General features: G+C 49.5%; 7 protein-coding genes across 7 annotated transcripts; 4 read left to right on the top strand and 3 right to left on the bottom strand.

Annotated features, from left to right (window-relative positions):
* Nucleotides 1-87: 87 nt before the first annotated feature.
* On the bottom strand, nt 88-947 carry B0J16DRAFT_174490 (ribosomal protein L31e-domain-containing protein). The gene is made up of 3 exons (XM_046122473.1): nt 648-947; nt 497-571; nt 88-398 (listed from the first exon to the last, which is right to left on the bottom strand). Exons 1-3 carry the CDS (start codon nt 738-740, stop codon nt 195-197), a joined length of 372 nt encoding a protein of 123 aa, XP_045980227.1. The 5' UTR covers nt 741-947; the 3' UTR covers nt 88-194.
* A 170-nt stretch (nt 948-1,117) lies between these two features.
* On the top strand, nt 1,118-2,764 carry B0J16DRAFT_174473 (RGS domain-containing protein). The gene is made up of 3 exons (XM_046122472.1): nt 1,118-1,613; nt 1,666-2,338; nt 2,390-2,764. The coding sequence occupies exons 1-3, from the start codon at nt 1,432-1,434 to the stop codon at nt 2,624-2,626; spliced, it is 1,092 nt and encodes a 363-aa protein (XP_045980226.1). The 5' UTR covers nt 1,118-1,431; the 3' UTR covers nt 2,627-2,764.
* A 263-nt stretch (nt 2,765-3,027) lies between these two features.
* B0J16DRAFT_374659 (uncharacterized protein) lies at nt 3,028-4,241 on the bottom strand. Its single transcript, XM_046130618.1, has 2 exons — nt 3,973-4,241; nt 3,028-3,920 (listed from the first exon to the last, which is right to left on the bottom strand). Exons 1-2 carry the CDS (start codon nt 4,003-4,005, stop codon nt 3,120-3,122), a joined length of 834 nt encoding a protein of 277 aa, XP_045980225.1. The 5' UTR covers nt 4,006-4,241; the 3' UTR covers nt 3,028-3,119.
* Nucleotides 4,242-6,349: 2,108 nt separating this feature from the next.
* Nucleotides 6,350-10,270, top strand: B0J16DRAFT_174464 (uncharacterized protein). Its single transcript, XM_046122471.1, has 2 exons — nt 6,350-6,617; nt 6,765-10,270. The coding sequence occupies exons 1-2, from the start codon at nt 6,496-6,498 to the stop codon at nt 10,138-10,140; spliced, it is 3,498 nt and encodes a 1,165-aa protein (XP_045980224.1). The 5' UTR covers nt 6,350-6,495; the 3' UTR covers nt 10,141-10,270.
* Nucleotides 10,271-13,502: 3,232 nt separating this feature from the next.
* B0J16DRAFT_174440 (triose-phosphate transporter family-domain-containing protein) lies at nt 13,503-15,203 on the top strand. Its single transcript, XM_046122469.1, has 3 exons — nt 13,503-13,977; nt 14,042-14,440; nt 14,492-15,203. Exons 1-3 carry the CDS (start codon nt 13,741-13,743, stop codon nt 14,963-14,965), a joined length of 1,110 nt encoding a protein of 369 aa, XP_045980223.1. The 5' UTR covers nt 13,503-13,740; the 3' UTR covers nt 14,966-15,203.
* Nucleotides 15,204-15,314: 111 nt separating this feature from the next.
* Nucleotides 15,315-17,831, bottom strand: B0J16DRAFT_174443 (uncharacterized protein). Its single transcript, XM_046122470.1, has 3 exons — nt 17,563-17,831; nt 16,141-17,509; nt 15,315-16,091 (listed from the first exon to the last, which is right to left on the bottom strand). The coding sequence occupies exons 1-3, from the start codon at nt 17,590-17,592 to the stop codon at nt 15,607-15,609; spliced, it is 1,884 nt and encodes a 627-aa protein (XP_045980222.1). The 5' UTR covers nt 17,593-17,831; the 3' UTR covers nt 15,315-15,606.
* A 1,386-nt stretch (nt 17,832-19,217) lies between these two features.
* Nucleotides 19,218-24,567, top strand: B0J16DRAFT_387476 (uncharacterized protein; the record flags this gene model as incomplete). The annotated part of the gene is made up of 2 exons (XM_046131681.1): nt 19,218-24,130; nt 24,183-24,567. 2 exons carry the CDS (start codon nt 19,218-19,220, stop codon nt 24,565-24,567), a joined length of 5,298 nt encoding a protein of 1,765 aa, XP_045980221.1.
* Between the last annotated feature and the right edge of the window lie 1,214 nt (nt 24,568-25,781).

Below are 25,781 nucleotides of genomic sequence, written 5' to 3'. Positions count from 1 at the left end.
TTTTTTTCGCCCTCATAAACAAGCCTTGACCAAAGACCACTTCACGCCGAGGCACCGATTGTCGTTTGGAATGACTTCAAGCTTTGATCACATTTTTCCCTTTGTGTATTTTCAGCGTCAAAAGCCAGAATGCCGAATGCAACTCCAAATGCCATGCCACCCTAGAACCTTGTCCCAAGAGAAACTTTTTGTATTTATTCCTCAACAACAACCGTGGGGAGGCCCTTGGGGTCCTTGACGTTCACAGCCTGAACGTAGCTGTAAAGCTTCTCCTTGGCACCCTCCTCGTCGTTTCGCTTTCGGGAAATTCGCACGCGGATTCGGTAGTCGACACCCTTGATACCCTGCTCCCAGACCTTCTTGTTGAGCTGGGGGTCGATGCGGACATCGGTGGTACCCTGTAATGAAGGTTAGCACATGTGATCTTGGAAATGACAACTCTGCCTCTGCGGGTGTTTCGCTTTCGGTAGCAGGCTGTTGATATGGGCGGTCGTACCATGGACTTGGTGGCGAAGGCCTTGATCTCCTTGATGGCCTTGGGAGCCCTCTTCTTGAAGGTGACACCATGGAGCTTTAAAATCCATTAGTATTCAATCCTGACAAACAAAGCTCCGGTATTCGAGCTATTCTCTGGCGTAGCAACATACTCGCTTGTGCATGTGGATGGTGTACTCGCGGGCGACGACATCCGCAATGGCGGAGCGCTGAGTCTTGCCGGAGGGCTTCTTGGTCGACGACATGGCTGAAATTGGGATGTTAGTACCTCGGGTCGACGAAAGTGTAAAAGTCGAAGCGCTCGTAGTAGTAGGACTGCGAGGGAGGAGAAGTTGTCGGGGTCTTTCGTACCTGCGGCTCGTCTCTTCAAGGTCGGATCGTTTGAGAGGTGTTTGTGATGGTCAATCAATGGGCAATTCCCAAAATTTCTGTGCGTAGGGCAGCCCTCGAAATTCATCGGTGGGGGTAAAGCGAGCCAATCGCCCGCAGCCCTGATGACCCATCAATTACTCACGTGATTGAACTCTTTGATCCACTGCTGGTGGTTTCGGTTTAACGCAAATTGGCCTAGAGCATTTCGAGAGGTCCACGTCGTCTGCGGGTGTTTATCGCGAGGCATTGCATCCAATCTTGGCCGTTACTGCATAACGACTTCATCATTCCACTTCCGGGCTAATTGATTTGAAGGCACCGCACATCTCGCTATTCTTTGCGCTCCAGCCTCTCTCTCTCATTCTTTTAGGAGTCGCTTTGCGAAGGAAATAGCTGCGGTTGCTTTTACGAAATCCAGCGGCCTGTCGTCGGCATAATCAGGGGGATTTCGCGTATTGGTCCCTTCCAAAAAGCTTCCTAGCAGTCCCTCCGCGCCAAACCGGACGCCTCTTTCACTTCACCATTTCCTTTTAGTCTCGGTACAAACATAAGACGTCGCCCAACATGGCCGAACACGAACCCGTCAACCCGATGGCATCGCCGTCGCCTCAACCCGACATGACGAGAAACCGACTACCTACGCTCTTTGAGGTTTTGAGTCGTCGCACTCTCCCTCCTGTTGACCTTTTCTCATTCTATATCTACATGCGCGACCAACAGCGATCTGTGGACTACCTCGATTTTTGGTAGGTTAATCCGGAGCTTCAGTCTTATGTGGATTTTGTCTGACATCACCAGGCTCGATGTCGCCCAGCACATGTCGCTATGCCGACACTATGTTCGCGAACTTCGACGATCCGTGCTTATTGGCACTCCTGAGGCGCAGTCCAAACGATCTTCAGCTATCCTAGAAAACATAGGCGACTTGGAACCTAGAGCTCCCGGCCCCTCTATGTATGCAACTGAGAAGGAGAAGAATCAGGATGCACAGATGTCAGCTTTCCTTAGAGAGGATCAGAGCCACGACTCACCTCAGAGTGCTACCGCACCTATGCGGCCTAGCCCCCAGTTCAGCAACTCTCACGATATCACTACCGAGTCCAACTCGCCCGCTCATACCGTTGCGCGACAGGATATCCGAGCCTCCGCGGAGAAGATTCTCTACACTTTCCTTCTACCTGGCGCTGAGCGAGAAATCACCCTTCCCGGTTCTATCACCCAAGAAGTCACCACTGCAATCGAAGAGTATGGCCGTGACGACCCTGAGGTGTTCGATGTTGCCAAGGATTATGTTTTCCAGGCCATGGAGCGAGATGCTTTCCCAGGTTTCCTCCGAATGAAGGCTCTTGGCAATCTCATCCCACCTACTCTCATCATGAGACTCATCCTTGGACTCATCGCCATGTTTGCCGCTCTCTGGGCTTCATTTGTTCTTATTTTCCTTGACTATTCCCGGACTACCAGATGCTGGGTATGTATTAAAATCTCATTATGCTTTTGAAAATATACTAATTCAAGATAGCTCATCCTGCCCTTCACCGTCGGTGTCTATTTCCTTGCGTCTTACCAATACTCACTGGACCCTATCATGGCCCTGGTTGGTTACAGCGAGTACACGCCCTTCAACTTCTCTCGCATCCGTGAACCCTACGTTCGCAAACTCATCGCTAAGCGTGCTATCATGGTCCTCGCGGTGACTGTTCTCATCGATGCTGCTCTTTGTGTTCTTTTCATTCTCGTTCCCGGAAAGCGTCTCTAAGCATATTCTTTTCACCGAAAATCGCGGTCACTAATGCCGGCCATTACTGGCCATTCGAATTTTTCACTATCAAAAGATATCATTTCCGCAAGGTCTAATTTGGACATCATCAATATTCACGACTGTAATGATTAGGGAGCCTTTGATTAGGCAGCGATATAAGTCCAGTCTCTCGATTGAGCGCGGGCGTTGCTTTCTGGAGGATTGGCGTACGGAAATCTACTGTTTATTCACCAAGGCTTATTTGTAGTTTAGCTATTCCTGGTCTAGACCTCGATGTTCGGTTTCGTTTCTAGCCATGCGTTTTTCTTTCTAATTTCTGGCCATATTAGGCCAACACAATCGCTAAAAGGCTCGGGGCCTATAGCATTCTTTAGGGATTCAAAGGGGGTAATAAAAGGTGTCGTTTCATCTATTATGTCATGGTTCTTCGTGATAGATATTTTATGGGTTCCGGTACTTAAATCATAGGCTTGAACGATGCACAGGGTGCTCACAGCTTGCGCTTGCTTGCCCGTTTCTTCTCCTCCTCTGACTCATCCACGTCCATACTGTCGTTGTCGACCAAGTTGCCCACATCCATAACAGACCGCTTGTTGAATCCTCTTCTAGCCATCATATCGCGGCTCATGCTTGGCAATTCGTACTTGCGTCCGCCGCCGCCCTCTTGATGCTCGCTCATCAACTGCTGCAGCTTCTCATCTGCGCTGCGCTGTTCACGCTGTCTAGCAGCTGCTGCTGTTCGGATCTCCTCGATTTGAAGTTCGACGCCGCTGAGGGTGGTGGTACAGCGGTCAGACCATGTCTTGAGGGCGGTGGTCATGTCAGGTATCGCTCCGGGTGCAAGATCACGCAGGGGTGCAACACTTGAGACTTGTACGGTAGCGCGAGCTGGGTCGAGCGTTGCATGGAGCAGACCAGCGTAGACCGCCGAGATTACCAGGTTCTCAACCTCACGAGAGCCTTGAAGATCCAATGAATCCTGTAGCGCGGCATACGAAAGGTTCTGTCGGTCTCTGGCGAGCGAAAGTAGTGAAAGCTGGCGCAACTTGGTAGCTTGGGCTTCTGCGAGATCCGGCAAGCCCGATGTGCTTTTGTAGGAAGAGTATGTCCCGTAGGCGAATGTTTGTAGGAGGGTAAGGTGTGAAGCAAACTCAGAGTCGGCGAGGTTTTGGATGGCGGGTGTTTGGAGGAGTTCGCTGAATAGGAATGTGTTCGGTGCTGATGTAGCTCGAGTGACAAGATCGGCGGCAGCGCGAGGAGAAGTAGCTGACTTGGATAGAGCTAGAAATGGCTGGCAATGATTGTCAGTTTGACCTATGACCTATACTTCCTTTTGGACTTACCTCTAGTGCATTGAGAGCCTTTGTCTGCTCCATGATGAGTTCTGTTTGAGGCTACAGCCTCGTGGGGTGGTTTGACGGATGTAAGAAGCTAAGTACGTCACGATGCAAAGCAGACTTGACGAAAATGCCAGTATATTCGCCCGCGCTGTCTTGAACGTTGCAGCTCTCTCTCTCTCCCCGGCTCTACTCTGTAGAAATTTATGCGGGATTGGTAATTATAAGGTGCCGAAGTAAGGTGTAGATGAAGTTCGAGATGGGGTATGTTGGAGTGCAGTTCAATGTGAGGCTGGAGCAGGCAGCATGTGGCGGGCGTGGGGCTCTGGACTCTTGATGGCATTGGATGTGGGGTCAGACTCTGTGGAGAGATCTCAATGAACAGACCTACCCTATAGATTTACATGACAGTATCGTCGGCATTACAAATTGTATATTCACTTTACTTGTTGATGGGTCCTCGCTCTTTGGTTTATTCCGTGTAGAGCTTGGTGCTTTCTTTGTCTTTTGTGCCAGGTCTGATGGTCGTTTTGCTGTTCTCATCATTGGATTGAAGCAATGCATTGGTTGAACAAGTAACATCTCGGCAAGCGGTTTGAATTAACATGTTAGAATGACATAGAACGATTATCGTAGCTGAGCATCTACGTCAATGGGACATTGATTGGAATACAAGAAACAAAAAAAATATGATACATATCAAGAACAGTATGATCAAAGTCTTGTTTGCCCAGACGAAGTCCCAACAGTTCAGCCACTGAAGAAAGCAGACGCAATGGCGTAAGATCTATCGTTAGCGACGCATCTAAGTTTAGCCACAGAACCCGCTGACGGTGTCTGGGAGTGACGGGCTGTGAGGAAAGGCATGCTGACTGTATACTGTACAACATTCGAGCTTTGCTCGCGACACGTCTTAGTTGAACCACCAAAAGCAGTGGTACCTCCTTGAGACCTAAGGTGATAACTTCAGTATATGGCAGTCTAACAGTCTTTGGTCACTCTAGGAGGCCAGTGAAGCCCGAGTTGTGCATTTCACAATGAATCGCGTCTTAGGACAGTAAGATGGCTGGCTACCTGGGTATGCAAATGGCTGATGATTGTATCAGGAAGTTAGATGAAAATTATGAAAAAGATGCAATCGGCGACTCGAAGAAACAGCAAGCGACATTGTATCAAGTTCCTGGACAAGCTGAAGTCGTTGAATCTCCTAGTCTTAAGATTGGGTTCTCAAGACGAAAGCTGGTTGGACAGTCTAGTGTTGGATGGTTGCGTTCCTAAAGGGATCGACACTTGCACCTTTAAGAACACGAGAGGCGCTATTAGAAGGGCCAGCTGAGCTGATCAGGCTTTTGACCCGTGTAAGATGAGATGAGAAAGAAGATGAGGAACAGAATAAAGATTTGAGTGTATCCGTAAGCCTCAACAAGGCTGTGTTTGCATGGATCTCACTCGATGATCCATGAATGGATTCTTTCAAGTGACAATTGGGTTCCGTTCCTTTGAGAGCGGAGCGTTGTCTGCCCCTAGTCCTGCCAGTGTCTCAGGTTTTAGCACTTTTGGCCCCAAGCTCCCGTCCCTATTCATCTTGTCGGGGACCCTTCTCTGGTGAAACATCCCTGCAAGCAAGAATTTCTGGTGCTTGATCAGTCGCAGCTTTGAGAAAATCCCACCAACGAGAGTTGCTATTGGCGACTTGGGTGCTTCCGGAAACCGACCCCAAACTGGAATCTGACCGTTGCAGCCGCTGAGCCAAGAAGTGTTCCGGATGTTCTGTTCTTTGGTTTTGCGCAAGTTTTCAAGGTGTTTCCTCTCGCTAACTAATAGCAGACTGAGTGTTTCCATATCTTCCCCTGAATCTGTGAGCGAATCCTTGAATCCTTGAAAGATAGATAAATCACCGAGACTCCGTCGTTGTGGAATTCTTACTCATGTCATGTCCTTTTGATCTGGCACTGGTGTCTTTTTTATTATTATCTTCTCGTACCCAAGTGGTAGTTCATTTCCATTTCCATTCTCTCGTCTGACTAACATCGGAATACGAAAGACCAAGCAAGCAATCCACCTACTTTATCTTCATTGATTGAAGCCGGTCTTCTTGGTTTTCTTGGTCTTAGTGGCGCATTTACTATCAACCAGCATCCATCAGCTGCTACTGTCACCTTCCGGTCCTGTTGCCTCCGATTTCCTTTTTCAGCTTTTAACAGTATCCTTATCTCTTCTTCTTCGTTTCGTTTCATTCTGTCGAGCTGCCGCTCGCTTTATTTTACAACTCTCAATATTATACGAACTTGAGAGATGGTTGTGGCTGGTCGATCCAACTAGAGAACCGTACGGATACCGTTCATTCCATTATTAGCAACCGAACCAACCACCAGACCAGTCTAACCGCGAGAGTGAGACCAAGACCCAAGTGCCGTGCTTCCCGCCCTCTACTGCGGTTTACAACCTTCAACAAACATCAGCTTCTGGATTGGCTCACGAAATATTCACGATCCTCGAGACGAGGCTCACGAGCCATAGCCAGTCGCCATGGCTCCCGCCTATATTAAAGTCCCTCCCAAGGACACCGACAATGTCGCACTCTCCGTCCCCAGAAGCCCAGGCGCCGGCGCCCATTTTGCTACAACGACACTTCGCGTGGATGGCATGACGTGAGTATACATGAAGCCCTATCTTGAACTCATTCCGGGCAAACCGAGACCCAGTTATGCGGTCTTGCTCGGCTTCTGCAGCCCTAATTTACAAGATGCGTACGGACCATGAACAAGGATATAATACTGACTCTCGTTCCTCTACAGTTGCGGCGCATGTACTTCTGCTGTTGAAGCTGGCTTCAAGGGTGTTGATGGTGTTGGAAACGTCTCAGTCAGTTTGGTTATGGAACGCGCAGTCATCATGCACGACCCCCAAGTAATCTCAGCCGACGACATTAAAGAAATCATTGAAGACCGAGGATTCGACGCCGAGGTGCTCACCACCGACCTCCCCAGCCCTGTGGGCAAGCGTTTCAACGAGACTCTTTACGACGACGAAAATGATTTTGTTACGACCACTGTTGCCATCGAGGGCATGACATGTGGCGCCTGCACATCGGCTGTTGAGGGTGGATTCAAGGACGTTCCCGGCATCAAGACCTTCAGCATTTCCTTGCTCTCCGAAAGAGCCGTTATTGAGCACGATCCCGATCTCCTTACAGCTGAGCAGATTGCCGAAATCATCGAGGACCGTGGTTTCGATGCTACAATTGTTGATTCTGGCAAGGTGGCAGCCGACAAGTCTGGGAAGGACGCTGGAAGCGTTGGAAACGTCGCTGTAACGACCGTTGCTATCGAGGGCATGACATGTGGTGCTTGTACCTCAGCCGTCGAGGGTGGGTTCAAGGGCGTAGATGGCGTCCTGAAATTCAACATCAGCCTACTCGCGGAAAGAGCCGTTATTACACACGACGTCACCAAGCTCTCCCCCGAACAAATAGCAGAAATAATCGACGACCGTGGATTCGATGCCGAAGTTCTCTCTACTCAGGCCGCAATCGTTCACCAAAGCGCATCATCGTCTACAGCACAATTCAAAGTCTATGGCGTGCCCGATGCGTCCGCAGCAGAGAATCTGGAGTCTGCGTTGGCTGCCATGCATGGCGTCGATTCAGTTTCGTTAAGCCTTGCTTCTTCACGCCTTACCGTCACTCATCAGTCCAATGTCATCGGTCTGCGTGCCATTGTTGAGGCCGTCGAGGCCCAGGGTTACAATGCGCTCGTCGCCGACAGCCAGGACAACAATGCCCAGCTCGAATCACTCGCGAAGACGAGAGAGATTGGCGAATGGCGAACGGCCTTCCGAACTTCATTGGCTTTCGCCATCCCCGTTTTTATTCTCGGCATGATTTTACCCATGTGCGCACCGTCTCTTGATTTCGGAAAGCTTGAGTTGATTCCTGGACTGTTTCTTGGTGATGTTATCTGTTTGGTCCTCACGATACCCGTTCAATTTGGCATTGGAAAGCGATTTTACATTTCGGCATGGAAGTCACTTAAGCACCGTTCCCCGACCATGGATGTTCTTGTTACCCTTGGTACATCTTGCGCCTTCTTTTTCAGCGTTCTGACAATGCTGGTCTCATTAATAATGCCCCCTCACAGTAGGCCCAGCACTATCTTCGATACCAGTACTATGCTTCTCACCTTCGTCACCCTGGGTCGCTACCTCGAAAGCAATGCCAAGGGTCAGACCTCCAAGGCCCTTTCACGTCTGATGTCTCTTGCACCTTCTATGGCTACCATCTATGTTGACCCAATCGCTGCCGAGAAGGCCGCCGAAGCATGGGACAAGGATCCCAGTACCCCCAAAACCCCTAGACTTGGGGGCTCAGCGCAAGAGGAGAAGTCTATTCCTACCGAGCTTCTACAGCTAGGCGATATTGTCATTCTTCGACCTGGTGATAAGCTCCCCTCCGACGGTGTTCTGGTTCGAGGTGAGACCTTTGTCGATGAGAGTATGGTTACTGGCGAGGCGATGCCTGTCCTGAAGCGAGTAGGCGACAATGTCATTGGTGGAACAGTCAATGGAGATGGTCGGGTAGACTTTCGAGTCACCCGGGCTGGTCGTGATACTCAGCTCAGTCAAATTGTCAAGCTTGTTCAGGACGCGCAGACTACACGCGCGCCTATCCAGCGACTTGCTGACACTCTCGCTGGTTACTTTGTCCCCATGATTCTTATTCTCGGCCTCTCCACGTTTCTTTGCTGGATGGTGCTCAGCCACGTGCTTCCGAACCCACCCAAGATCTTCCTCCAAGATTCTAGTGGCGGCAAGATCATGGTTTGTGTTAAGCTTTGCATCTCTGTCATTGTTTTTGCCTGCCCTTGCGCCCTGGGTCTTGCCACACCCACCGCCGTTATGGTCGGTACCGGTATTGGCGCTGAAAATGGTATTCTGATCAAGGGTGGTGCTGCTCTCGAGAGAACCACAAAGGTGACACAGATTGTCCTCGACAAGACCGGTACTATTACCCACGGCAAGATGAGTGTTGTTCAGTCAGTCCTGGAGGCTGAATGGTCTGGCAATGAGATGCGTCGTCGACTGTGGTGGGCCATTGTTGGTCTTTCCGAGATGGGCAGTGAGCACCCTGTAGGCAAGGCTATTCTCGCTGGAGCCCGACAAGAGCTTGATGTCGAGGTCGACGGTGTCGTCGAAGGAAGTGTTGGCGAGTTCAAGGTCACCGTTGGTAAGGGTATCAACGCTCTTGTTGAGCCTGCCTCAGCCGTTGACCGTAGCCGCTATCGTGCGCTTATCGGTAACGTTGCCTTCCTGCAGAACAACGGGATTGATGTCCCCGAGGATGCCATCGAGGCATCTGAACGTGTTGACTCTGATGCAAACAAGCCTGGCAAGGGGCCTGCAACTGGCACCTCTCACATCTTTGTTGCGATCGATGGCAAATACAGCGGCCATATCGCTCTGGCCGACTCCATCAAGGAGGGTGCAGCTGCTGCCATCTCTGTTATCCACAAGATGGGTGTCAAGACCGCCATTGTCACAGGTGATCAGCGTTCTACTGCCCTCAGCGTCGCTGCCGCCGTCGGAATTCCACCCGAAAATGTGTACGCTGGCGTAAGTCCCGACCAAAAGCAGGAAATCATCAAGCAGATCCAATCACAAGGCGAGGTCGTTGCCATGGTTGGTGACGGTATCAATGACTCTCCTGCGCTTGCCACTGCAGATGTCGGTATCGCCATGGCCAGTGGCACAGACGTTGCTATGGAAGCTGCCGATATGGTTCTCATGCGCCCAACAGATCTGATGGACATCCCATCAGCGCTCGACCTTACCCGTTGTATCTTCCGCCGCATCAAGTTGAACCTGGCTTGGGCGTGCATGTACAACGTTGTTGGTCTGCCTATCGCCATGGGCTTCTTCCTCCCCATTGGTTTCCATATGCATCCCATGATGGCTGGTTTCGCCATGGCATGCAGTAGTGTCAGTGTCGTTGTGAGCAGTCTTCTGCTCAAGTTATGGAAGCGACCTCGCTGGATGGATGAGGCCGCTGCAGAGCAACGCGGTGGTCTTCAATGGAAGAGCGGTAGAGGCATCATGGGCTGGATGCGAGAGATGTTTGGCAAGAGGCGGGTCAAGAAGGATGAGGGATACGTGCCCTTACAAAACCTGGATTCATAAGTGTATTTCTTTTTATTTGTTAAGCGGCGTAGTTATGATGTTGTAGTATATAGGTTCGACTGGTTGTATATCAATGATATCCTAGAGTGACAATAAGAGCATATAAGCATGCTTCTGTTTAGCATTTTGGACTAGTGAGCGATCTTAACATTTCCAAGGGACAATGAGTCCTTTTATATCGACTTTGCGACATCCAATTCTGCGGCGTGCTCGGCGTTTTCTCCTGGCCATCAGGTGTTGGTCGTATGTTTGTACCTCTCGGGATAACGCAATGCTTTTGCTCTGTGAGTTGCGACATGCCCAAGGACACGCGGCATTACCATCTCATTGCTGAGATAGTCTCCGGTGGTGAAGCACAATAGGCTTTCACAAATCACTCGATTCGAGAAAGTCGAGATGTATCTAAACATGTTGGTGATCGGGTGCATGTTCGTGGCTACCTGAAAGGCACCGACCTGCATGAGCCTCCCTTTGACTACATATTGAGTGGAAGACTCAAGGGAGAGAAGAGAATGGAATGTGAAGGGCTTACAAAAAGGATGGACCACTTAGAAGACAAGAGTAGAGACCTTAAAGAATGGAGTTTCAATACGTAGATGTTAAGCGTCAGGGTCTTGTAGTGCCGCATATCTGGACAAGATGAGCATCGGCAGTTCTCAGACTAGACGAGATTGGCGTTGCAATAGAGTTGACAATAAGGCTGTAGGATCGTCGTATTCTATTATCTTCGCCAGTCACATTTCAAGATCGGTAGTTAGGTACACGTAATATGCTTCTTCTAAAATACCACAGTATCCTGTGTAACTGTACGGCTATTGACAGCATTTGCGCCACAAAGCCTGCCAGCCCTGCCACAGGAATTCCATTAGTTGTCAACGTTGCATAGCCAAGCAAGGGTTTTTAGTCTTCTGTAAGGGTACAACTCAGCTCCTCAAAGAGGCTGAGACGTCTCCAAGACCCTTGCATCCACAGAGTCTCTCTGTCTTGTGAACAGACACGGATGGCTTCGTGTCCGACTTGATGTGACAGACTGACAGACGCTCAGGGGTTCAGTCTCGTTTCGCTGGAATTCTGATACGCCAAGACGAGATTATCGACTATGTAGTGGGCTCGCAACTTGTCTATTTGAGCCGCTAAACGTTGCTGGTGAATGGAGCTTGTAGGATATGAAAAATGGATAACGGCGCGGATCATTCCAGTGACTTTAGCAATTCATTCGCCAAGACGGTTCAGGGCTGTTGGAAGGCGTTTTGGTTTGAAACGATGCGCTATATTGATCATTTGCTTCACTAAACGTGCAAGCAACCGCCCTTCTGTCCCCTTTATTGAGGGTAAAGTAGGGAAACTCCCGTACTATAGTGATACTGCGGATGACCGCATGACAGTAACCAACCTTTGTAGGGTTGCATGTGTGCGTGCTTGCTTAACATGTTTCCTGATTAGGTCCCCAATACGATAATTGTCAGAGCAATACGGCACCACATTCGCTCAGACAACTCATGTCAGATGCGTAAGCTCGTGTTCTATAAACAGTTTTCTATAGAAAAAAGACTTTACAAAAGTGTTGAAGAAGTGTGTATCCGTAGTTTCGACCCATTTTACACTTGGCCTACGTAACTACGGATAAAGTATCTGTCTGTGTATTGCGTGTTCTGTGATAGGTGATGGATTACCTGGTTCTTGGCTCGTTTCACGACAACGCGGCTCAACACGTACAATATCTGCCGTACAGTGTCCGTACCTTACCTATGTGCGGATTTAGAACCATGCTTAACTTCCATGGTAGATAAAATGACGTGCCGTTTTCTCGCTTGTGTTTCCTCCAGAGATTGAGTTGAGTCCACATGAGATCCGTGCTGTGGGTGTCAAGAATAGGTAATTTACATACAGTAAACTATCTGGACCAGTACTTATGCAATAACACACGCAGAGCCTTGGTAAAGTTGAATCATGCTGGAGTCTGGATATCCACTTGCATCCGGGTCTTCCATATTAATATTGAAAGCTATAGAATCAATAACCTCTTTGACTAGGTCTAGGTCCTGCTGCAACTGAAATCGGGATGATTTGATTCATTTCTTTACGCCTCATTCGTTAGTCTAGATACTCTGCCCTATTGTCATCCAATCCAGAGAGTTGCTAGAATTGTCAACACGAGCTGACATGATTGGCTCGCCATGTAGTATTTCTTATTTCTAGCGTTGTTGGCTGTCCAGATGGAGGGATACCCCCGCCCCCTTTTTGATTGCAGTGCAAGTTGAGGACATTCAGCTTTGAGAACCCCTGGACTTGACTTGACTGGGTTGGATTGACTGAGATTCGAGTCAAAGGGACTTTAGGATCGCGTTCCAGAGGACTTTGGAGGAGTGCAAATGGTACAATGATAGCCCTAGATGGCTAGACCTCAGCCCCTTTTGAGAATGTTGTTGTAGTCAACTGAATTAAGTTTGGAATACGTTGGTTCTCGAGGGAACAGCCCAAGATTGATCGATCTACAACGGTTGAATAGTGGCTACCAATACCTTGTCTAGGTATTTAGAGTGTTGTGTAGGCACTTTAACGGCCATGAGTAAGTTGAGCGTTGTATTAAGATAGTGGTAGTATTGAACCTTGTTTGGTTGTCATTTTATTAATTTCCCCTCTTGAAAGCAACTTTTATAAAGGACACCAATAATGAAGTTATTCGCTGCTGAATCCGCTGGCAGGTTCTGCCAATGCTGACAGTTGTTCACTAAATCTTGACACACCCGCCACAGGTACTTTAGTACCGTGTATCTTCGGGTAACTCCCACCTAACGGATGCCCCCACCTCCACTTCCCAGGCCCAGGACCCCCCGCCATTGAACCACTGAAGCCCGAAAGTGCCCGTAATGATGATGGATTGCTTCCCATGAGGAAGGAAGGTACCGACGATGCAAGTACAGTAAGCCTACAATCCTTTTCGGATTGGCTTCCATCCCGTCCTTGCCTAATAAAATATTCCTCCCTTTTTATCTCTCTCCTGATAATAAATTCCGTCTGTTACCTGTGACCCTTTTCTCCCTCCTTTTTATTGAATACCTTCCAAAACCTTCCTCCTCCTTCTTAGTATCTTTTCTTCTTGTTCTTAGTTGCACTTTCTCAGTTACCAGTGCTTTTACAGTACAAGCCAGGTACCATTTTGTCTGTGCCTTGTTTGGTCATTCCCGTCTGGTCTCCATCTTCATCTCCCTGTCTGGGTCCAATCGCTCGCTTTGATCCAATCCATACCTTACCCATCACTAAACTTATTACGCGCGCCTCCGCCTCCTTCTCCCTTCGGTTGGCCCCTGTATTTTCTTCGCTTCTCATTCTCCGTGTTGCATTTCCACTTTGCAACTACTACAATTACCACCTCAACCACGACTCGGCCGCAACCTTTTATCTGCATCGCATCTCGTCGGTAATCGACTGTGCTCGCAGAATATCTAGTCGACTTGTCATCACATATATCGACTCGACTCTTGGTTATGCTTGAGACTCGACGATAGTATCCATTACGACATCCTCATTATTCGATCCACTAAGCCAACAATCGCATCCCCGCGAAGACGAAAACCGGCGCATACTGCAACACCAACCATGTCTTCCCGTCCGCACAACGAGGAGCCTCTCCCACTCCTCTCCGCTGAGGAGAGAGATCGTGATATGAAGGGCGAACTCGATGTCGAGAGCGACGCCGGTCGCGCCGAGCCTCCCAAGAACAACAACCTCGAGCACGAGTACTCCATTCCCAGCACCGTCAAGTTCGCATGGCTTGGAACCTACTTCTTCTTCTCCCTGCTCTTGACTCTCTACAACAAGCTGGTTCTCGGAATGGTGAGTTATTGATCTGAACACAAGATACTGCTGTAGAGCCTATGCTGACATGCGATTCCTTCAGTTCCACTTCCCATGGCTTCTGACTTTCCTCCACGCCTCTTTCGCCAGTGGCGGTACCTATGTCATGATGCAGATGGGTTACTTCAAGCTCTCCCGACTGGGGCGCCGCGAGAACCTCGCTCTTGTTGCTTTCAGTGCTCTGTTCACTGCCAACATTGCCGTCTCCAACTTGTCTCTGGCCATGGTCTCCGTTCCCTTCTACCAGACCATGCGCATGCTGTGCCCGATCTTCACCATTCTCATCTACCGCGTCTACTACGGCCGTACCTACAGCAGCATGACCTACCTCTCTCTTCTGCCCCTCATTATCGGTGCTGCCATGACTACCCTTGGTGAGATGAGCTTCACTGATGCCGGTTTCCTTCTCACTATTCTCGGAGTCGTTCTCGCTGCTCTCAAGGTACGTCCCTATTTATACAAATGCAATCAATTAATACTGACCGTAATGCAGACCGTCGTCACCAACCGATTCATGACTGGTTCTCTCGCCCTTCCCCCGATTGAGTTCCTCCTCCGCATGTCCCCTCTCGCCGCCCTCCAGGCTCTGGCTTGCGCCACTGCTACCGGTGAAGTCAGCGGCTTCCACAAGCTCATCACCTCCGGAGACGTCTCTCTGCCTCCCGCTTTCGCTTCGCTCTTCGGCAACGGTTTCCTCGCTCTGCTCCTCAACATCTCGTCTTTCAACACCAACAAGCTTGCTGGTGCTTTGACCATGACTGTTTGCGGCAACCTCAAGCAGTGCTTGACCGTTGCCCTCGGTATCTTCCTCTTCGATGTGACCGTCGACTTGCTTAACGGTGCGGGTATGGCCGTCACAATGCTCGGTGCTGCTATCTACAGCAAGGCTGAGCTCGACAACAAGAACCGAAAGAGCCAACAAGCTGCTGCCGCCGCCTACAAGCCCGTCGAGCAGCAGTCTCGGTAAATGGTGCACAAAGAATGATGCGCTTTTGAGAATTCGATGTTCTCGTTTTTCATCCATGAACTTTTATAGACGACCGGGCGAGTTGAGACAGGCAAAGGCGAACTTCTTTTATTTGGCGTCTTGCTTTGCTTCTTAGGGTAGCATGGATCAATATCTGCGAAGTTGTGCTTGCTATGCACCGGTTTCATAGATTCGCTCATCGTAGCAAGAAGAGGGGAGGATTGGAGACCGAGAGATGTTATTACTATCATGATCATGGGCTATGGGTTTTTCGAAAATATGCAGGCTCAGGTTCGCCGCGGCCTTTTCTATACAACTTTTGTTGTTTCAATTTTCTTGAATAGGGTTTGCATTTCAGAGTAAGAATAGATGCTCTACACTAATGCCTGCGTTACTGTGTCTGTACTTAAATCGTGTACTATATGTAACAAAGTTGAAGAAGATATTTCATCTGTTTTAAAATTTGCTTTTCGCCTGCGAACGGCAGTGAGCCCATGTGGATAGATGTCCAGTCTAAAGATAACCACCACCCTATGAGTTTTATGATATAATTAACACTCTTGGGACAAGTACCACCAAAAAACATAACCCATATAACGCCGTGCTATGCTAGTAGATTTGAAAACTGGATATCTCTGATTTTAGATGTCCTCGTGCACGACCGAAGCGTCGGGCAATTCCTTCCTCTGTAGTTCCCAAATGCTCTTGTGAACATCCTCAAAAGATGCGTTGGCTTGCAGTCCAAGCGTTTCTGCAAGGATCTCGAGATCACTCGGTGGCAGTACGGTCTGCTCCATGCCCGCACCGAGAACTGGTCCTGTGATGATGCGGTTGACGCCGGTACCTTTGGCTTTGCTGAGCATGCCGAAACGAATGCCTACTTCAGTGGTGGTGACCAAGATACTCATGATGATCAGGACAATGATGATCCATGTAATGTAGCTCATCTTGGCGTGGGCAACAGAGTCAGATAGAATCTCAGCAAGATCCAGGAAGACACGGCAGCGTTCATTAAGGACCTTGATGCGTGGATCGATCTCGAGATATTCGCGAATGGCGGCATACAAGGGATGGAGAGTTGGTTCAGACTCCCAGAAGAAATTAGGGACGTCAAGAATATTGGAGGCTGCGCAGGTGTTAGAACTGCACAAGATCATTTGACGGAAGAGACTTACATAGGTTGATGTCGACACGGCTTCTGAAGAGCTTACCCAGCATACGCACAATTTCAGTTCGAGTCATCTTAAGCTCTCCTGTCAAAGCGAGCATCTTGGGCACATGCTGTGCATCCAGCATAGTCTCACTCATGCGTTCCTCAAAGAAACACAAGCGCGTACTCTGCGCAATAGCATGACTAATGGTGAGCTTGATCATATGGTCAGACCTTGGTAACAGAGTGATCATATCGTTGAAGATGCGCGGACGCTTTATGTCCGCGCTATATTCAAAGTGGAACTCCTCTGTCTCATAGTCGTCCTGGTCAAGAGGCCGAACGAGAAGACTGGTGCCGCCGTTCTCTACGGCGTCGGCATCTGCAAAGGTCAAGTCGGCGAGGATGTCCTTTTCTTGGTGTTCGGTAAAGTTCCAAAAGACGACCACGCCGTAAGAGTAGACGAACATTTCCGCGAAGTTCTTTGCGTCAGGAGCGAGCCGGTTCATTGATGAAACGTCGTCGTCGTGACGGAAAGGGTTGCTACGCTCAGGAGTCGATGGGCGGTTGGTGAAATGAGAAGGAATCTCATGGCCGCGCTCTGGGCTGGGATGTTCGTATGCGTCGTCCTCGAAGTAACCCTCATGATGATCTCGCTGCTCGCTGCGCTCAATCTCCAAATCGAGTACCGTCTTGCCAGTTCCGGGGGTCTTCAAAATAGGTCGGCTTCGAACACGGGTGCCGTCGGTGCCGTTCAGGAGTGGCAGAGCATAGATGACGTACAGACAGTCGTCGTAAATCTTGGTCTTGGCCTCATGCTGCTTGCGCAGGAATTCGGCAGTAGGCTTGATCTTGTACGCTTGCGCAGTGCAGTAGGCTGTCAATCTGCTGACCTTATCCGTTCTTTGCATCTTGGACAGCCTCTCAGCAAAACTCTTACCACGAATTCCACCTCGCTTCTTAAGCACATCCAGCTCCTCATCCTTCAATGGGCGGTTCTCATCATCCTGGACACGGCGCGCAAGGACCGACTCGCTCTCAATTTCCTCATCGACGTCATCGTCATTATCCTCTGCTTCTGGAAGCAGGACCAATTTTTCGCTGATCTTCGTTGTTCTCGATGGCATCTGCTGACCGGTACGTGACTGAGCATTTGGTAGACCGCCTGATGAGACCCGGCGACTAAGGGCGCTGCCCGACGGGCCCGGATGCCGTCCTGGAGGTACGGGCGCTGGAGGGCCTCGCGGTTGGCCTGATGGGATCTGTGAATTGTACTGAAGAACATTGTCGACGGTCATAAATCGCATCGGTGCTTGGGACCCAGGAGCGCCTGAACCGGTATCTTGTCGCTGAAGGACCCTTCTTTGAGATTGTCTCTGTCTCGCATCCGTGACCTAGACGGTATTAGCATGATTGAACGACGCGCAGATATGACGATAGTAAGTACCAGGACGGATGGGCGCTGTTTGGAGCTCATGATGTCTACTACTGGACCAAAGTCCTCACGCGACTGAGTAGGATATCACACAGCGAGGTAGATGAGTAAAAACAATTGAGCCCAATGGTTAGTCGCGGTCGAGAATTGACGAAATAAGTCAAAGTCGGTTTACAAGGGTCGAAGCCTCAAAAAGATTCGAATGATTCTGGGCCGATGGGGTCAGTTCCAGTCGCAGCTCGGGCCAGTTGCTTTGGGTCTGGGACTGGCTTTGGCTTTGGCTTTTGCGCTGATGACCTCATAAAGCCCCACTGGATCACTATGGCGTATTAAAGCTTCGTCCATTCTGTCGTACTACAAACTATCGCTAGATTTGGGTTTCCTTATCGATTGTGTCTTTTTTTAGTTTTAGAGCATGTTAATTTACTACTGAAAATACGAGACGCAAACATCTTTGTTTACTATTAGAGTTTAAGTTTAGCGACTTGTAGTGCAAGGCAGTGCTATTGTTGGTAAGGGGAGCTGTCTAGATACAGTAGCTCTTTGGTAGCAGGAGGCTGCTGTAAACCGTTCCATTGGTACACAAAGAAACGTCGCCGTTTTTTGTGTTTTTGTATCTTTGTATTTCCTTATTGCCTCTGACGTTGCAAGCCGGGCATGATCTACCAGACATTCAGCTTTCACCCGAACCTGGTCTTTATGAAAATAACTACTGGCCAAGGTACGGAGAATGGACATAGCAAATTGAAGCCAAGAGTGGATTCATGCTGTTCAGATCTAGCGTTAAACGACGATTAGCCTCATGACGAGCTCAAAAAGGCATCCACAATGCTGTGTGTTTTGATTGCCGACGATAATCTGGAGAGCTTTTCGGTTGGAGATCTGCAGGGAGAAAATGTATCTTTTGTATCTGACGGTAAATAAACAACATGCCTGTATACTCAGATCTACCTTTATAAGCGCTTGTTGTTTTCAATTGCACGCAAACAGACGAATCAAATGACAAAAACACCTCATAGCGCATCGATAATTACAAAATTCTTGCTTCTTGCCCGCATAAATCTAACGATATTGAACACATGAGAGATGGACTTGACAAGGACGAGGTAGACATAAAAGTGGACCATGAGCCTCAAGTCGCCAATCGGGACTAGACACGGGAAGCGGTTGCTGGGCGGTTGCCAGTTGTTTTGTTTACTACGGGCCCCGCCATGGATCGGACGCCTTGCTACTTACCTTAACTGTACTATGGGACGTTCGTTTTCTTGGGCATAAACTTGAATGATTTACATACTGTGATATTGATTGACGGCATTTGCACTGCAACGGCACAGCACAGCACAGCACTTCATCTTATTGCTTTGACATCTTTTTGTCCTTTGACAACGCACTTGACTGTCGTGTTTGTCTGCAATTCACATACCTAATTTCTCCTCCGCCTTTTTATTATTGTCTTGTCTTGCCTTGGGTCATAAAGATTCCAAGCGCCACCTCATTCTTGGTCAAGTCACTTCCTTTCGACGAAACCGAGCAACGCTCGAAACAATGCGTTAACGTCGCCGACAAAAGGTGGATTTTACTACGTTCCTAAGCAGAGACAAAAAAAGAGCAAGACATAGACAAGAGCTCGCGGCTTGGCCAGCGACTCCCCTCTTAAAGAGTTCACAATGTCGTCCCGTACTCATTACTTCCAAACTCAACACCAAACTCAGAGCCAAGCGCCATCGCAACCGCTTCCTCACCAGCACCTGCGATCTCATCGCCAGTCACACACCATCGACTTCGCCTCTAATTCCAACATCTCGCCCGCCCTCGTCAACCGCTTCCCTTCGACAACATCATCATCCGCTTCATCAGGCTACTCCCACGCTTCGGATCATAGTCTCAACAGCCAATATACCTCTGCTTCTAGTTCCGCTGGCTACGGTGCGACAGTGCATGGCCACAAGCGAGCCCAGAGCGATGTCAGGGCAAGAGCGAATATCTTCGAGACTGGGGAAAATATGACCTCAAAGAAAGCTCCAGACAATATCTACAGCTCAGCTCGACATTCTCTCCGCCCACTTCCGCAAGCTCCCGCAGGCACGCGGCCCGAGACACCACCACATGCAGCACTTCGCCATGATCGCACTAAAAGTGTCGACATTGGCAAGCTGTCAATGTCCCATATAGATGTTCAAACCTCACCGACAAAAGGCTCGCCGACTAAGATGTCGACGTCGACTTCGCCAGTGAAAACATCATCACCTTCTCGCCCTCTACCGATGCGACCAAACTCTATGCTTCTCACTCGATCCGACTCGTTTCTACCACAAGAGGCCACACTATCTCCTTCGTCACCCCATCATCATGTGCATAGCACCCACATTGCTCGGGATGAGCTAGAAGGCCTGGGCAAGTCCTCAACAAGTCAATTAAGGACACTCTCGCGCCTCGTTTCATCTGATTCTCCAGAAGACTTCACCATCACTTCGCCTACGCAGGAAGTTGTTGGGTTGCGCGGTCGACGCAGATTACAACGAGCCGACAGGAGCAACACCGGTCAAAGCCAAAAGAACACTGGCTATAGCTGGGAAGGTCGCAATTGGATGGACAAGCAACGCCAATTCCTCCAAGCCTACGAGTACCTTTGTCATATCGGTGAAGCAAAAGAATGGATAGAAGATGTCATCCACAAAACGATACCACCTATTGTTGAGCTCGAGGAAGCACTCCGCGACGGTGTCACGCTCGCAGAAGTGGTTGAGTCACTCAACCCCGACAGGCGATACCGAATCTTTCAACATCCCAAGCTCCAGTACAGGCACTCTGACAATATCGCAATCTTCTTCCGTTACTTGGACGAAGTAGAACTGCCTGACCTATTCCGCTTTGAGCTGATCGACCTATACGAGAAAAAGAACATTCCCAAAGTCATCTATTGTATTCATGCTCTGAGTTGGCTTCTTTTCCGCAAGGGAATAGTCGACTTCCGCATAGGCAACCTCGTCGGTCAGCTTGAGTTCGAGCACCATGAGCTGGAAGCTATGCAGAAGGGTCTTGATAAACTCGGCGTAACAATGCCTAGCTTCGGCAACATGAGTGCTGACTTCGGTGTTCCTGAACCCGAGCCCGAGCCAGAGGAGACTGAGGAAGAAAGGATAGACAGGGAATTGAAAGAGAACGAAGATTCCATCATCGATATGCAAGCACAAATCCGAGGTGCTCTACTTCGCGTCAAGCTTGGTGACACCATGCAGCAGCTTTGGGATGATGAGGAGTGGTTGATCGACCTTCAATCTCGCATTCGAGGTGACTTTACTCGACAAATTATGGACTATCGACTACAGATGAAGCGTTTTGCTATACAACTGCAGAGCTCAGCACGTGGATTCTTGGTTAGAAGGAGACTGGATCGCCGTGACCAGATCTTGGAGGCTCTTGAGCCTGATATTTTGGAGTTGCAAACCATGATTCGGGCCAACAAGGTCCGAAACCAGGTACGAGACATGACTGCTCAGCTTGCGAAGTGTAGAGGACCTGTTCGGGGGATTCAGGCAATCTCCAGGGGCTTTTTGGCCCGCAAGAGTCATGTTGCGCAGTATAAAGAGACGAAAGAGTCGTCTGGTGTGGTCGAGAAGCTGCAAGCAGCAGTCCGTGGCGCTATGCTACGAGGCAAAGTCGAACAGGACCTCGAGGATCTGGAAATGCAAACCCCTGCGATCGTTGACCTGCAGGCGGCGGCAAGGGCACTGCTGACTAGAAATCAGGTTAACAGCGAGCTGCACCATCTAAAGTCCTCTGGACCCGGTTGGGAGAAGCTCCAGGCGTTCGCTCGTGGTTTCCGCGCTCGCCAGGACGACATGGCTCTGCGATCTGAGCTCAACAAGCACATTCCTGACATCGAACAACTCCAGGCTCTCGCCCGTGGACTAGCCACTCGCCAGAATGACCAGGCGCTGCGAGCTGAACTCAGCGAGCATGCTCCTGCTGTAGAGCGACTCCAAGCTTTCGCCCGAGGACTCCGTGCCCGACAAGAAGACAAGGCCTTGAGATCGGAGCTTGATAAGCACACAACGGATGTAGAGCAACTCCAAGCTGTCGCTCGCGCCGCAGCAGTGAGACGAGATGTTGCCGATACCATTGATGCTCTGAAAGAGAACGAACCCGCTGTGGTTGACCTTCAGGCCCTCATTCGGGCTATGATTGAACGACAGCGAGTTGGAGCTATCCTGGAGCAACTTGAAGAGCAAGAGCCGCAAGTCACAACTCTGCAAAGTAACATCCGAGGATTCTTGCACCGCCAGCAACACCAGGCCTTCCTCGAGGAGCTTGAATCCCACACTCCCCAGATCATTGAACTCCAAAGCATTCTCCGAGCCATGATGGAACGTGCCAGAGTTGAGGATATCATGGCCGAGCTGGAGCAAGAGGAGGAATCCATCGTCGCTTTCCAAGCTGCAGCCCACGGCTTCATGGTCAGGGCCCGATTCGAAGAGAAGAAGCGCTTCTACAACGAGAACATGCAGAAGGTCATCAAGATCCAGAGTTTTGTTCGCGCAAAGGTTCAAGGAGAGGCTTACAAGAGCTTGACCACCGGCAAGAACCCTCCTGTGAATGCCGTCAAGAACTTTGTCCACCTTCTCAATGACAGCGACTTCGACTTCAATGAGGAAATCGAGTTTGAGCGTATCCGCAAGACTGTCGTCCAGCAAGTTCGACAAAACGAGATGCTCGAGAACTACATAGACCAACTTGATATCAAGATCGCCCTTTTGGTCAAGAACAAGATCACCCTGGACGAAGTCGTGAGACATCAACACAACTATGGAGGCAACTCCATGCACTTCATCGCCAACAGCTCTATGTCCTCCGCCAACCAGTTCGATCTCAAGGCGCTCAACAAGAGCTCGCGCAAGAAGCTCGAATCCTACCAGCAGCTCTTCTTCAATTTGCAGACACAGCCACAATACCTCGCCCGCCTCTTCAAGCGCATCCGCGAGCAAGGAACCGCTGAGAAGGAGTGCAAGCGTATCGAGCTATTGATGATGAGTCTCTTTGGATATGCCCAAAAGCGCCGAGAGGAGTACTATCTGCTCAAGTTGATTGCCCGGTCCGTTCGCGAGGAGATCTCCTGCGCACGAGATGTCCAAGACTTTATTCGCGGCAACTTCTTCTGGTCCAAGCTACTCAACAACTACACTCGTTCCCCCCGAGACCGCAAGTACCTTCGAGATCTGTTGGGCCCTCTGATCCGAGACAACATCGTCGAGGATCCCGCTCTCGATCTTGAGAGTGACCCCATGCAGATCTACCGATCAGCCATCAACAACACCGAGTTGGCCACCGGTCGACCTGACCAAAGACCACTTGATGTTCCTCGCGAAGTTGCTATCCGCGATCCCGAGACTCGACGCCTATTCATTGATCACTTGCGTGACCTTCGAGAAATTTGCGACCAGTTCTTCCTCGCTCTTGAGGACTTCTTACACAAGATGCCATATGGTCTCCGATTTATCTGTAACCAGATTTTCGAGAACCTCCGACAACAATTCAAGCGAGAGCCTCCAGAGAACTTGCTGCAAGTAGTTGCCAACTGGCTTTGGCGATTCTACTTGCAACCAGCAGTTATTGCTCCTGAGAACGTCGGTGTGATCGAGAAGTCTCTTAGCCCTCTTCAAAAGCGAAACCTCAGCGAGGTTGCCAAGGTCATTAGTCAAATTGCTTCTGGGCGACCATTCGGAGGTGAGAACGTATACTTGCAGCCCTTGAATGCCTTTGTTGCCGAGTCCGTCGAGCGTCTCCTTCAAATCACTGGCGACCTGATTGCGGTGCCCGATGCTGAAAGAACATTCGACATTGACGAGTTCAACGACCTCTACGCCAAGAACAAGCCAACTCTGTACATCAAGATGACAGATGTCTTCTCCATTCACAACCTGGTTGCCGCTGAGCTTCAGACAATGTGCCCTAACCGTGACGATGTCCTGCGGGAAATCATGCACGATCTTGGAAGTGCTAAGAGCAACGAGAACGAGATGAACGCTGCCGGCTCTTCAGATATTCACATGTTCTTGACGCCCAAACTCCACGAGACCGATGATCCTGAGGCCGATGTCAAGGCGCTCTTCATGGAGACAAAGCGTTGCGTGCTGTACATTATCCGTGTACAGACCGGTGCCAATCTTCTAGAAATTCTTGTCAAGCCCATCTCTCCAGAAGATGACCACAAGTGGCGTATGCTTCTTCATGACGAGTTCTCTGTTGGAAGCAACACTCGCGGTGCTTACTCCGATGCTAATATGATCGACGTAACACGCATGTCGTACCAGGAACTCAAGCGTACAGCCCTGGAGAACATCATGCGTCTTGAGAAGCTGGGTCGTATCACTAAGCACAACTACTACCAGGATGTGCTGAATGCCATTGCCCTTGATATTCGCACCAAGAGCCGCAGAAGGGTTCAGCGACAGCGAGAATTGGATGGTGTTCGAATGACATTGAGTAACTTGCACGAGAAGGCCAAGTATCTTGAGCAACAACGCAAGAGCTACGATGACTACATTGAGTCAGCGATGGCAACCCTGCAGAACAAGAAGGGGTAAGTTATATTTCCACACCCACAGTATTACAACGACTAACCGTTTCAACAGCCGCAAGAAGTTCTTACTCCCCTTCACCAAGCAATACAACCACCAGCGTGAATTGGAGCGCAGTGGTCGTGTCCCTAAATTCGGCAGCTACAAGTACAGCGCTCGTGCTCTTTCAGAGAAGGGTGTGCTTGTCTCATGGAGTGGCATCAATGACTTTGAGAAGATCAACATGACTATCTCATGTGATGAAGTTGGTGTTTTCAGCCTTGAGGGCTCGCGAGGACACATCCAGATCCCTGGAGCTAGTGCTTTGGTGCCTATTGAGGACCTTCTGCAGGCACAGTTCGAGGCTCACCAATTCATGACTTTGTTCGAGGGCAACCTCAAGCTCAATGTTAATCTGCTGCTGCATCTCCTTTACAAGAAGTTCTACCGAACTCAGTAAAAGGCGGGGCCGCAATGTATACTTCGACGGGCTGACCCCTGGAGGGAAGGTCTAAAACCACTTTCGAAAAGGAGATATATGACAGGTGATACCTATGTTCCAAGGAAGAAGGGGGAATACTGGATGAGCATTGCAAACGGCGCGATTGGGAAAGGGGTGTTTCGTGTGACAATAGGTGTTTTTAAGGCTGCTTTGTGTTGGGAGACTCGTTGCAAGGCACAGGGTGCACTATTCAACGACGGTAAAATATGGCAATTCATGACGGAATACTAGGGCATTGGGAGTGAAAGTAAGGAAAGGGGGGTTGCTATTTTTGCATTGTGCTTTTACTGCGGCTTCATGAACGTTGTTGAGCGAGCAGATGAGCTTGGTGCGATGACTGAATTGTTAGGATATCAGTTTGATTGGCATAACGTTATGAAATGTCATTGAAGTTTAAGTTTTATAACATCTATGTATTGTAATACCCGGAAATAGTATATGACGAGTTCCAACGAGTTTCAGATCAAACGTATTGGTGTTCGCTTCAAGTCCTTGTGATCCTAGAGTTGTCAACACATAATAAGAGAGTTGTGTCCTCGAGAGAAGAGGTTGTCGGTAATCGGTTATCGGGGAGGCTAAGCCATGATTGGTCGGCTAACATTAGTTCCACGAATACTTGCGCAAAAGACCGGCCAGAGGCTGGTGGAGAAGCGTGCAGACTAACAGGGAGGGTCTGCTTGAGTCGAGGCCAACGAAATTTGAAGCCAATATGATAGGCAGAGTATTCGGAATTCGACTTATTAGGCAGCAGATAAACCTACTAGGGGATAGATGAATGAGGCGAAGGTGAGAAGGATCCGGCGTTGCATCAGGGTCCAGACACAGTATGGCCACGCGAAGTGGACAGAACACCAAGAATGAAATTGGCTTGTTAGTGGTGGTCGCGTGAGCTCTGGTCGTAATTGCCGAAAAGTGACCTCGACCCAGGGATACTCATGAGCGGTAAGGGTTGAGTCCAGTTGGCGGCCGATTAGTCAAAGCAAAGAAAGATAAGCATGACTTCGGTCAAGGTTTTAGGACAAGCACAACTGATAAGTTGGCAAGGATACGAGTACTACAGTCATGACCGCCGGTAGTGAGAGACATTGATCAATGTCAAACTCTTGGCACAATAATGAATTGGACAGACCAGATCTAACCTTCGGTCGAGCGCATTGCGAGGAACGTGTAAC

Source organism: Fusarium flagelliforme (genome assembly GCF_020744385.1).
Source record: "Fusarium flagelliforme strain FIESC 12 MPI-CAGE-AA-0113 chromosome Unknown B0J16scaffold_6, whole genome shotgun sequence".
Classification (NCBI taxonomy): Eukaryota; Fungi; Ascomycota; class Sordariomycetes; order Hypocreales; family Nectriaceae; genus Fusarium; species Fusarium flagelliforme.
This window is presented reverse-complemented; position numbering and strand designations above follow the sequence as displayed.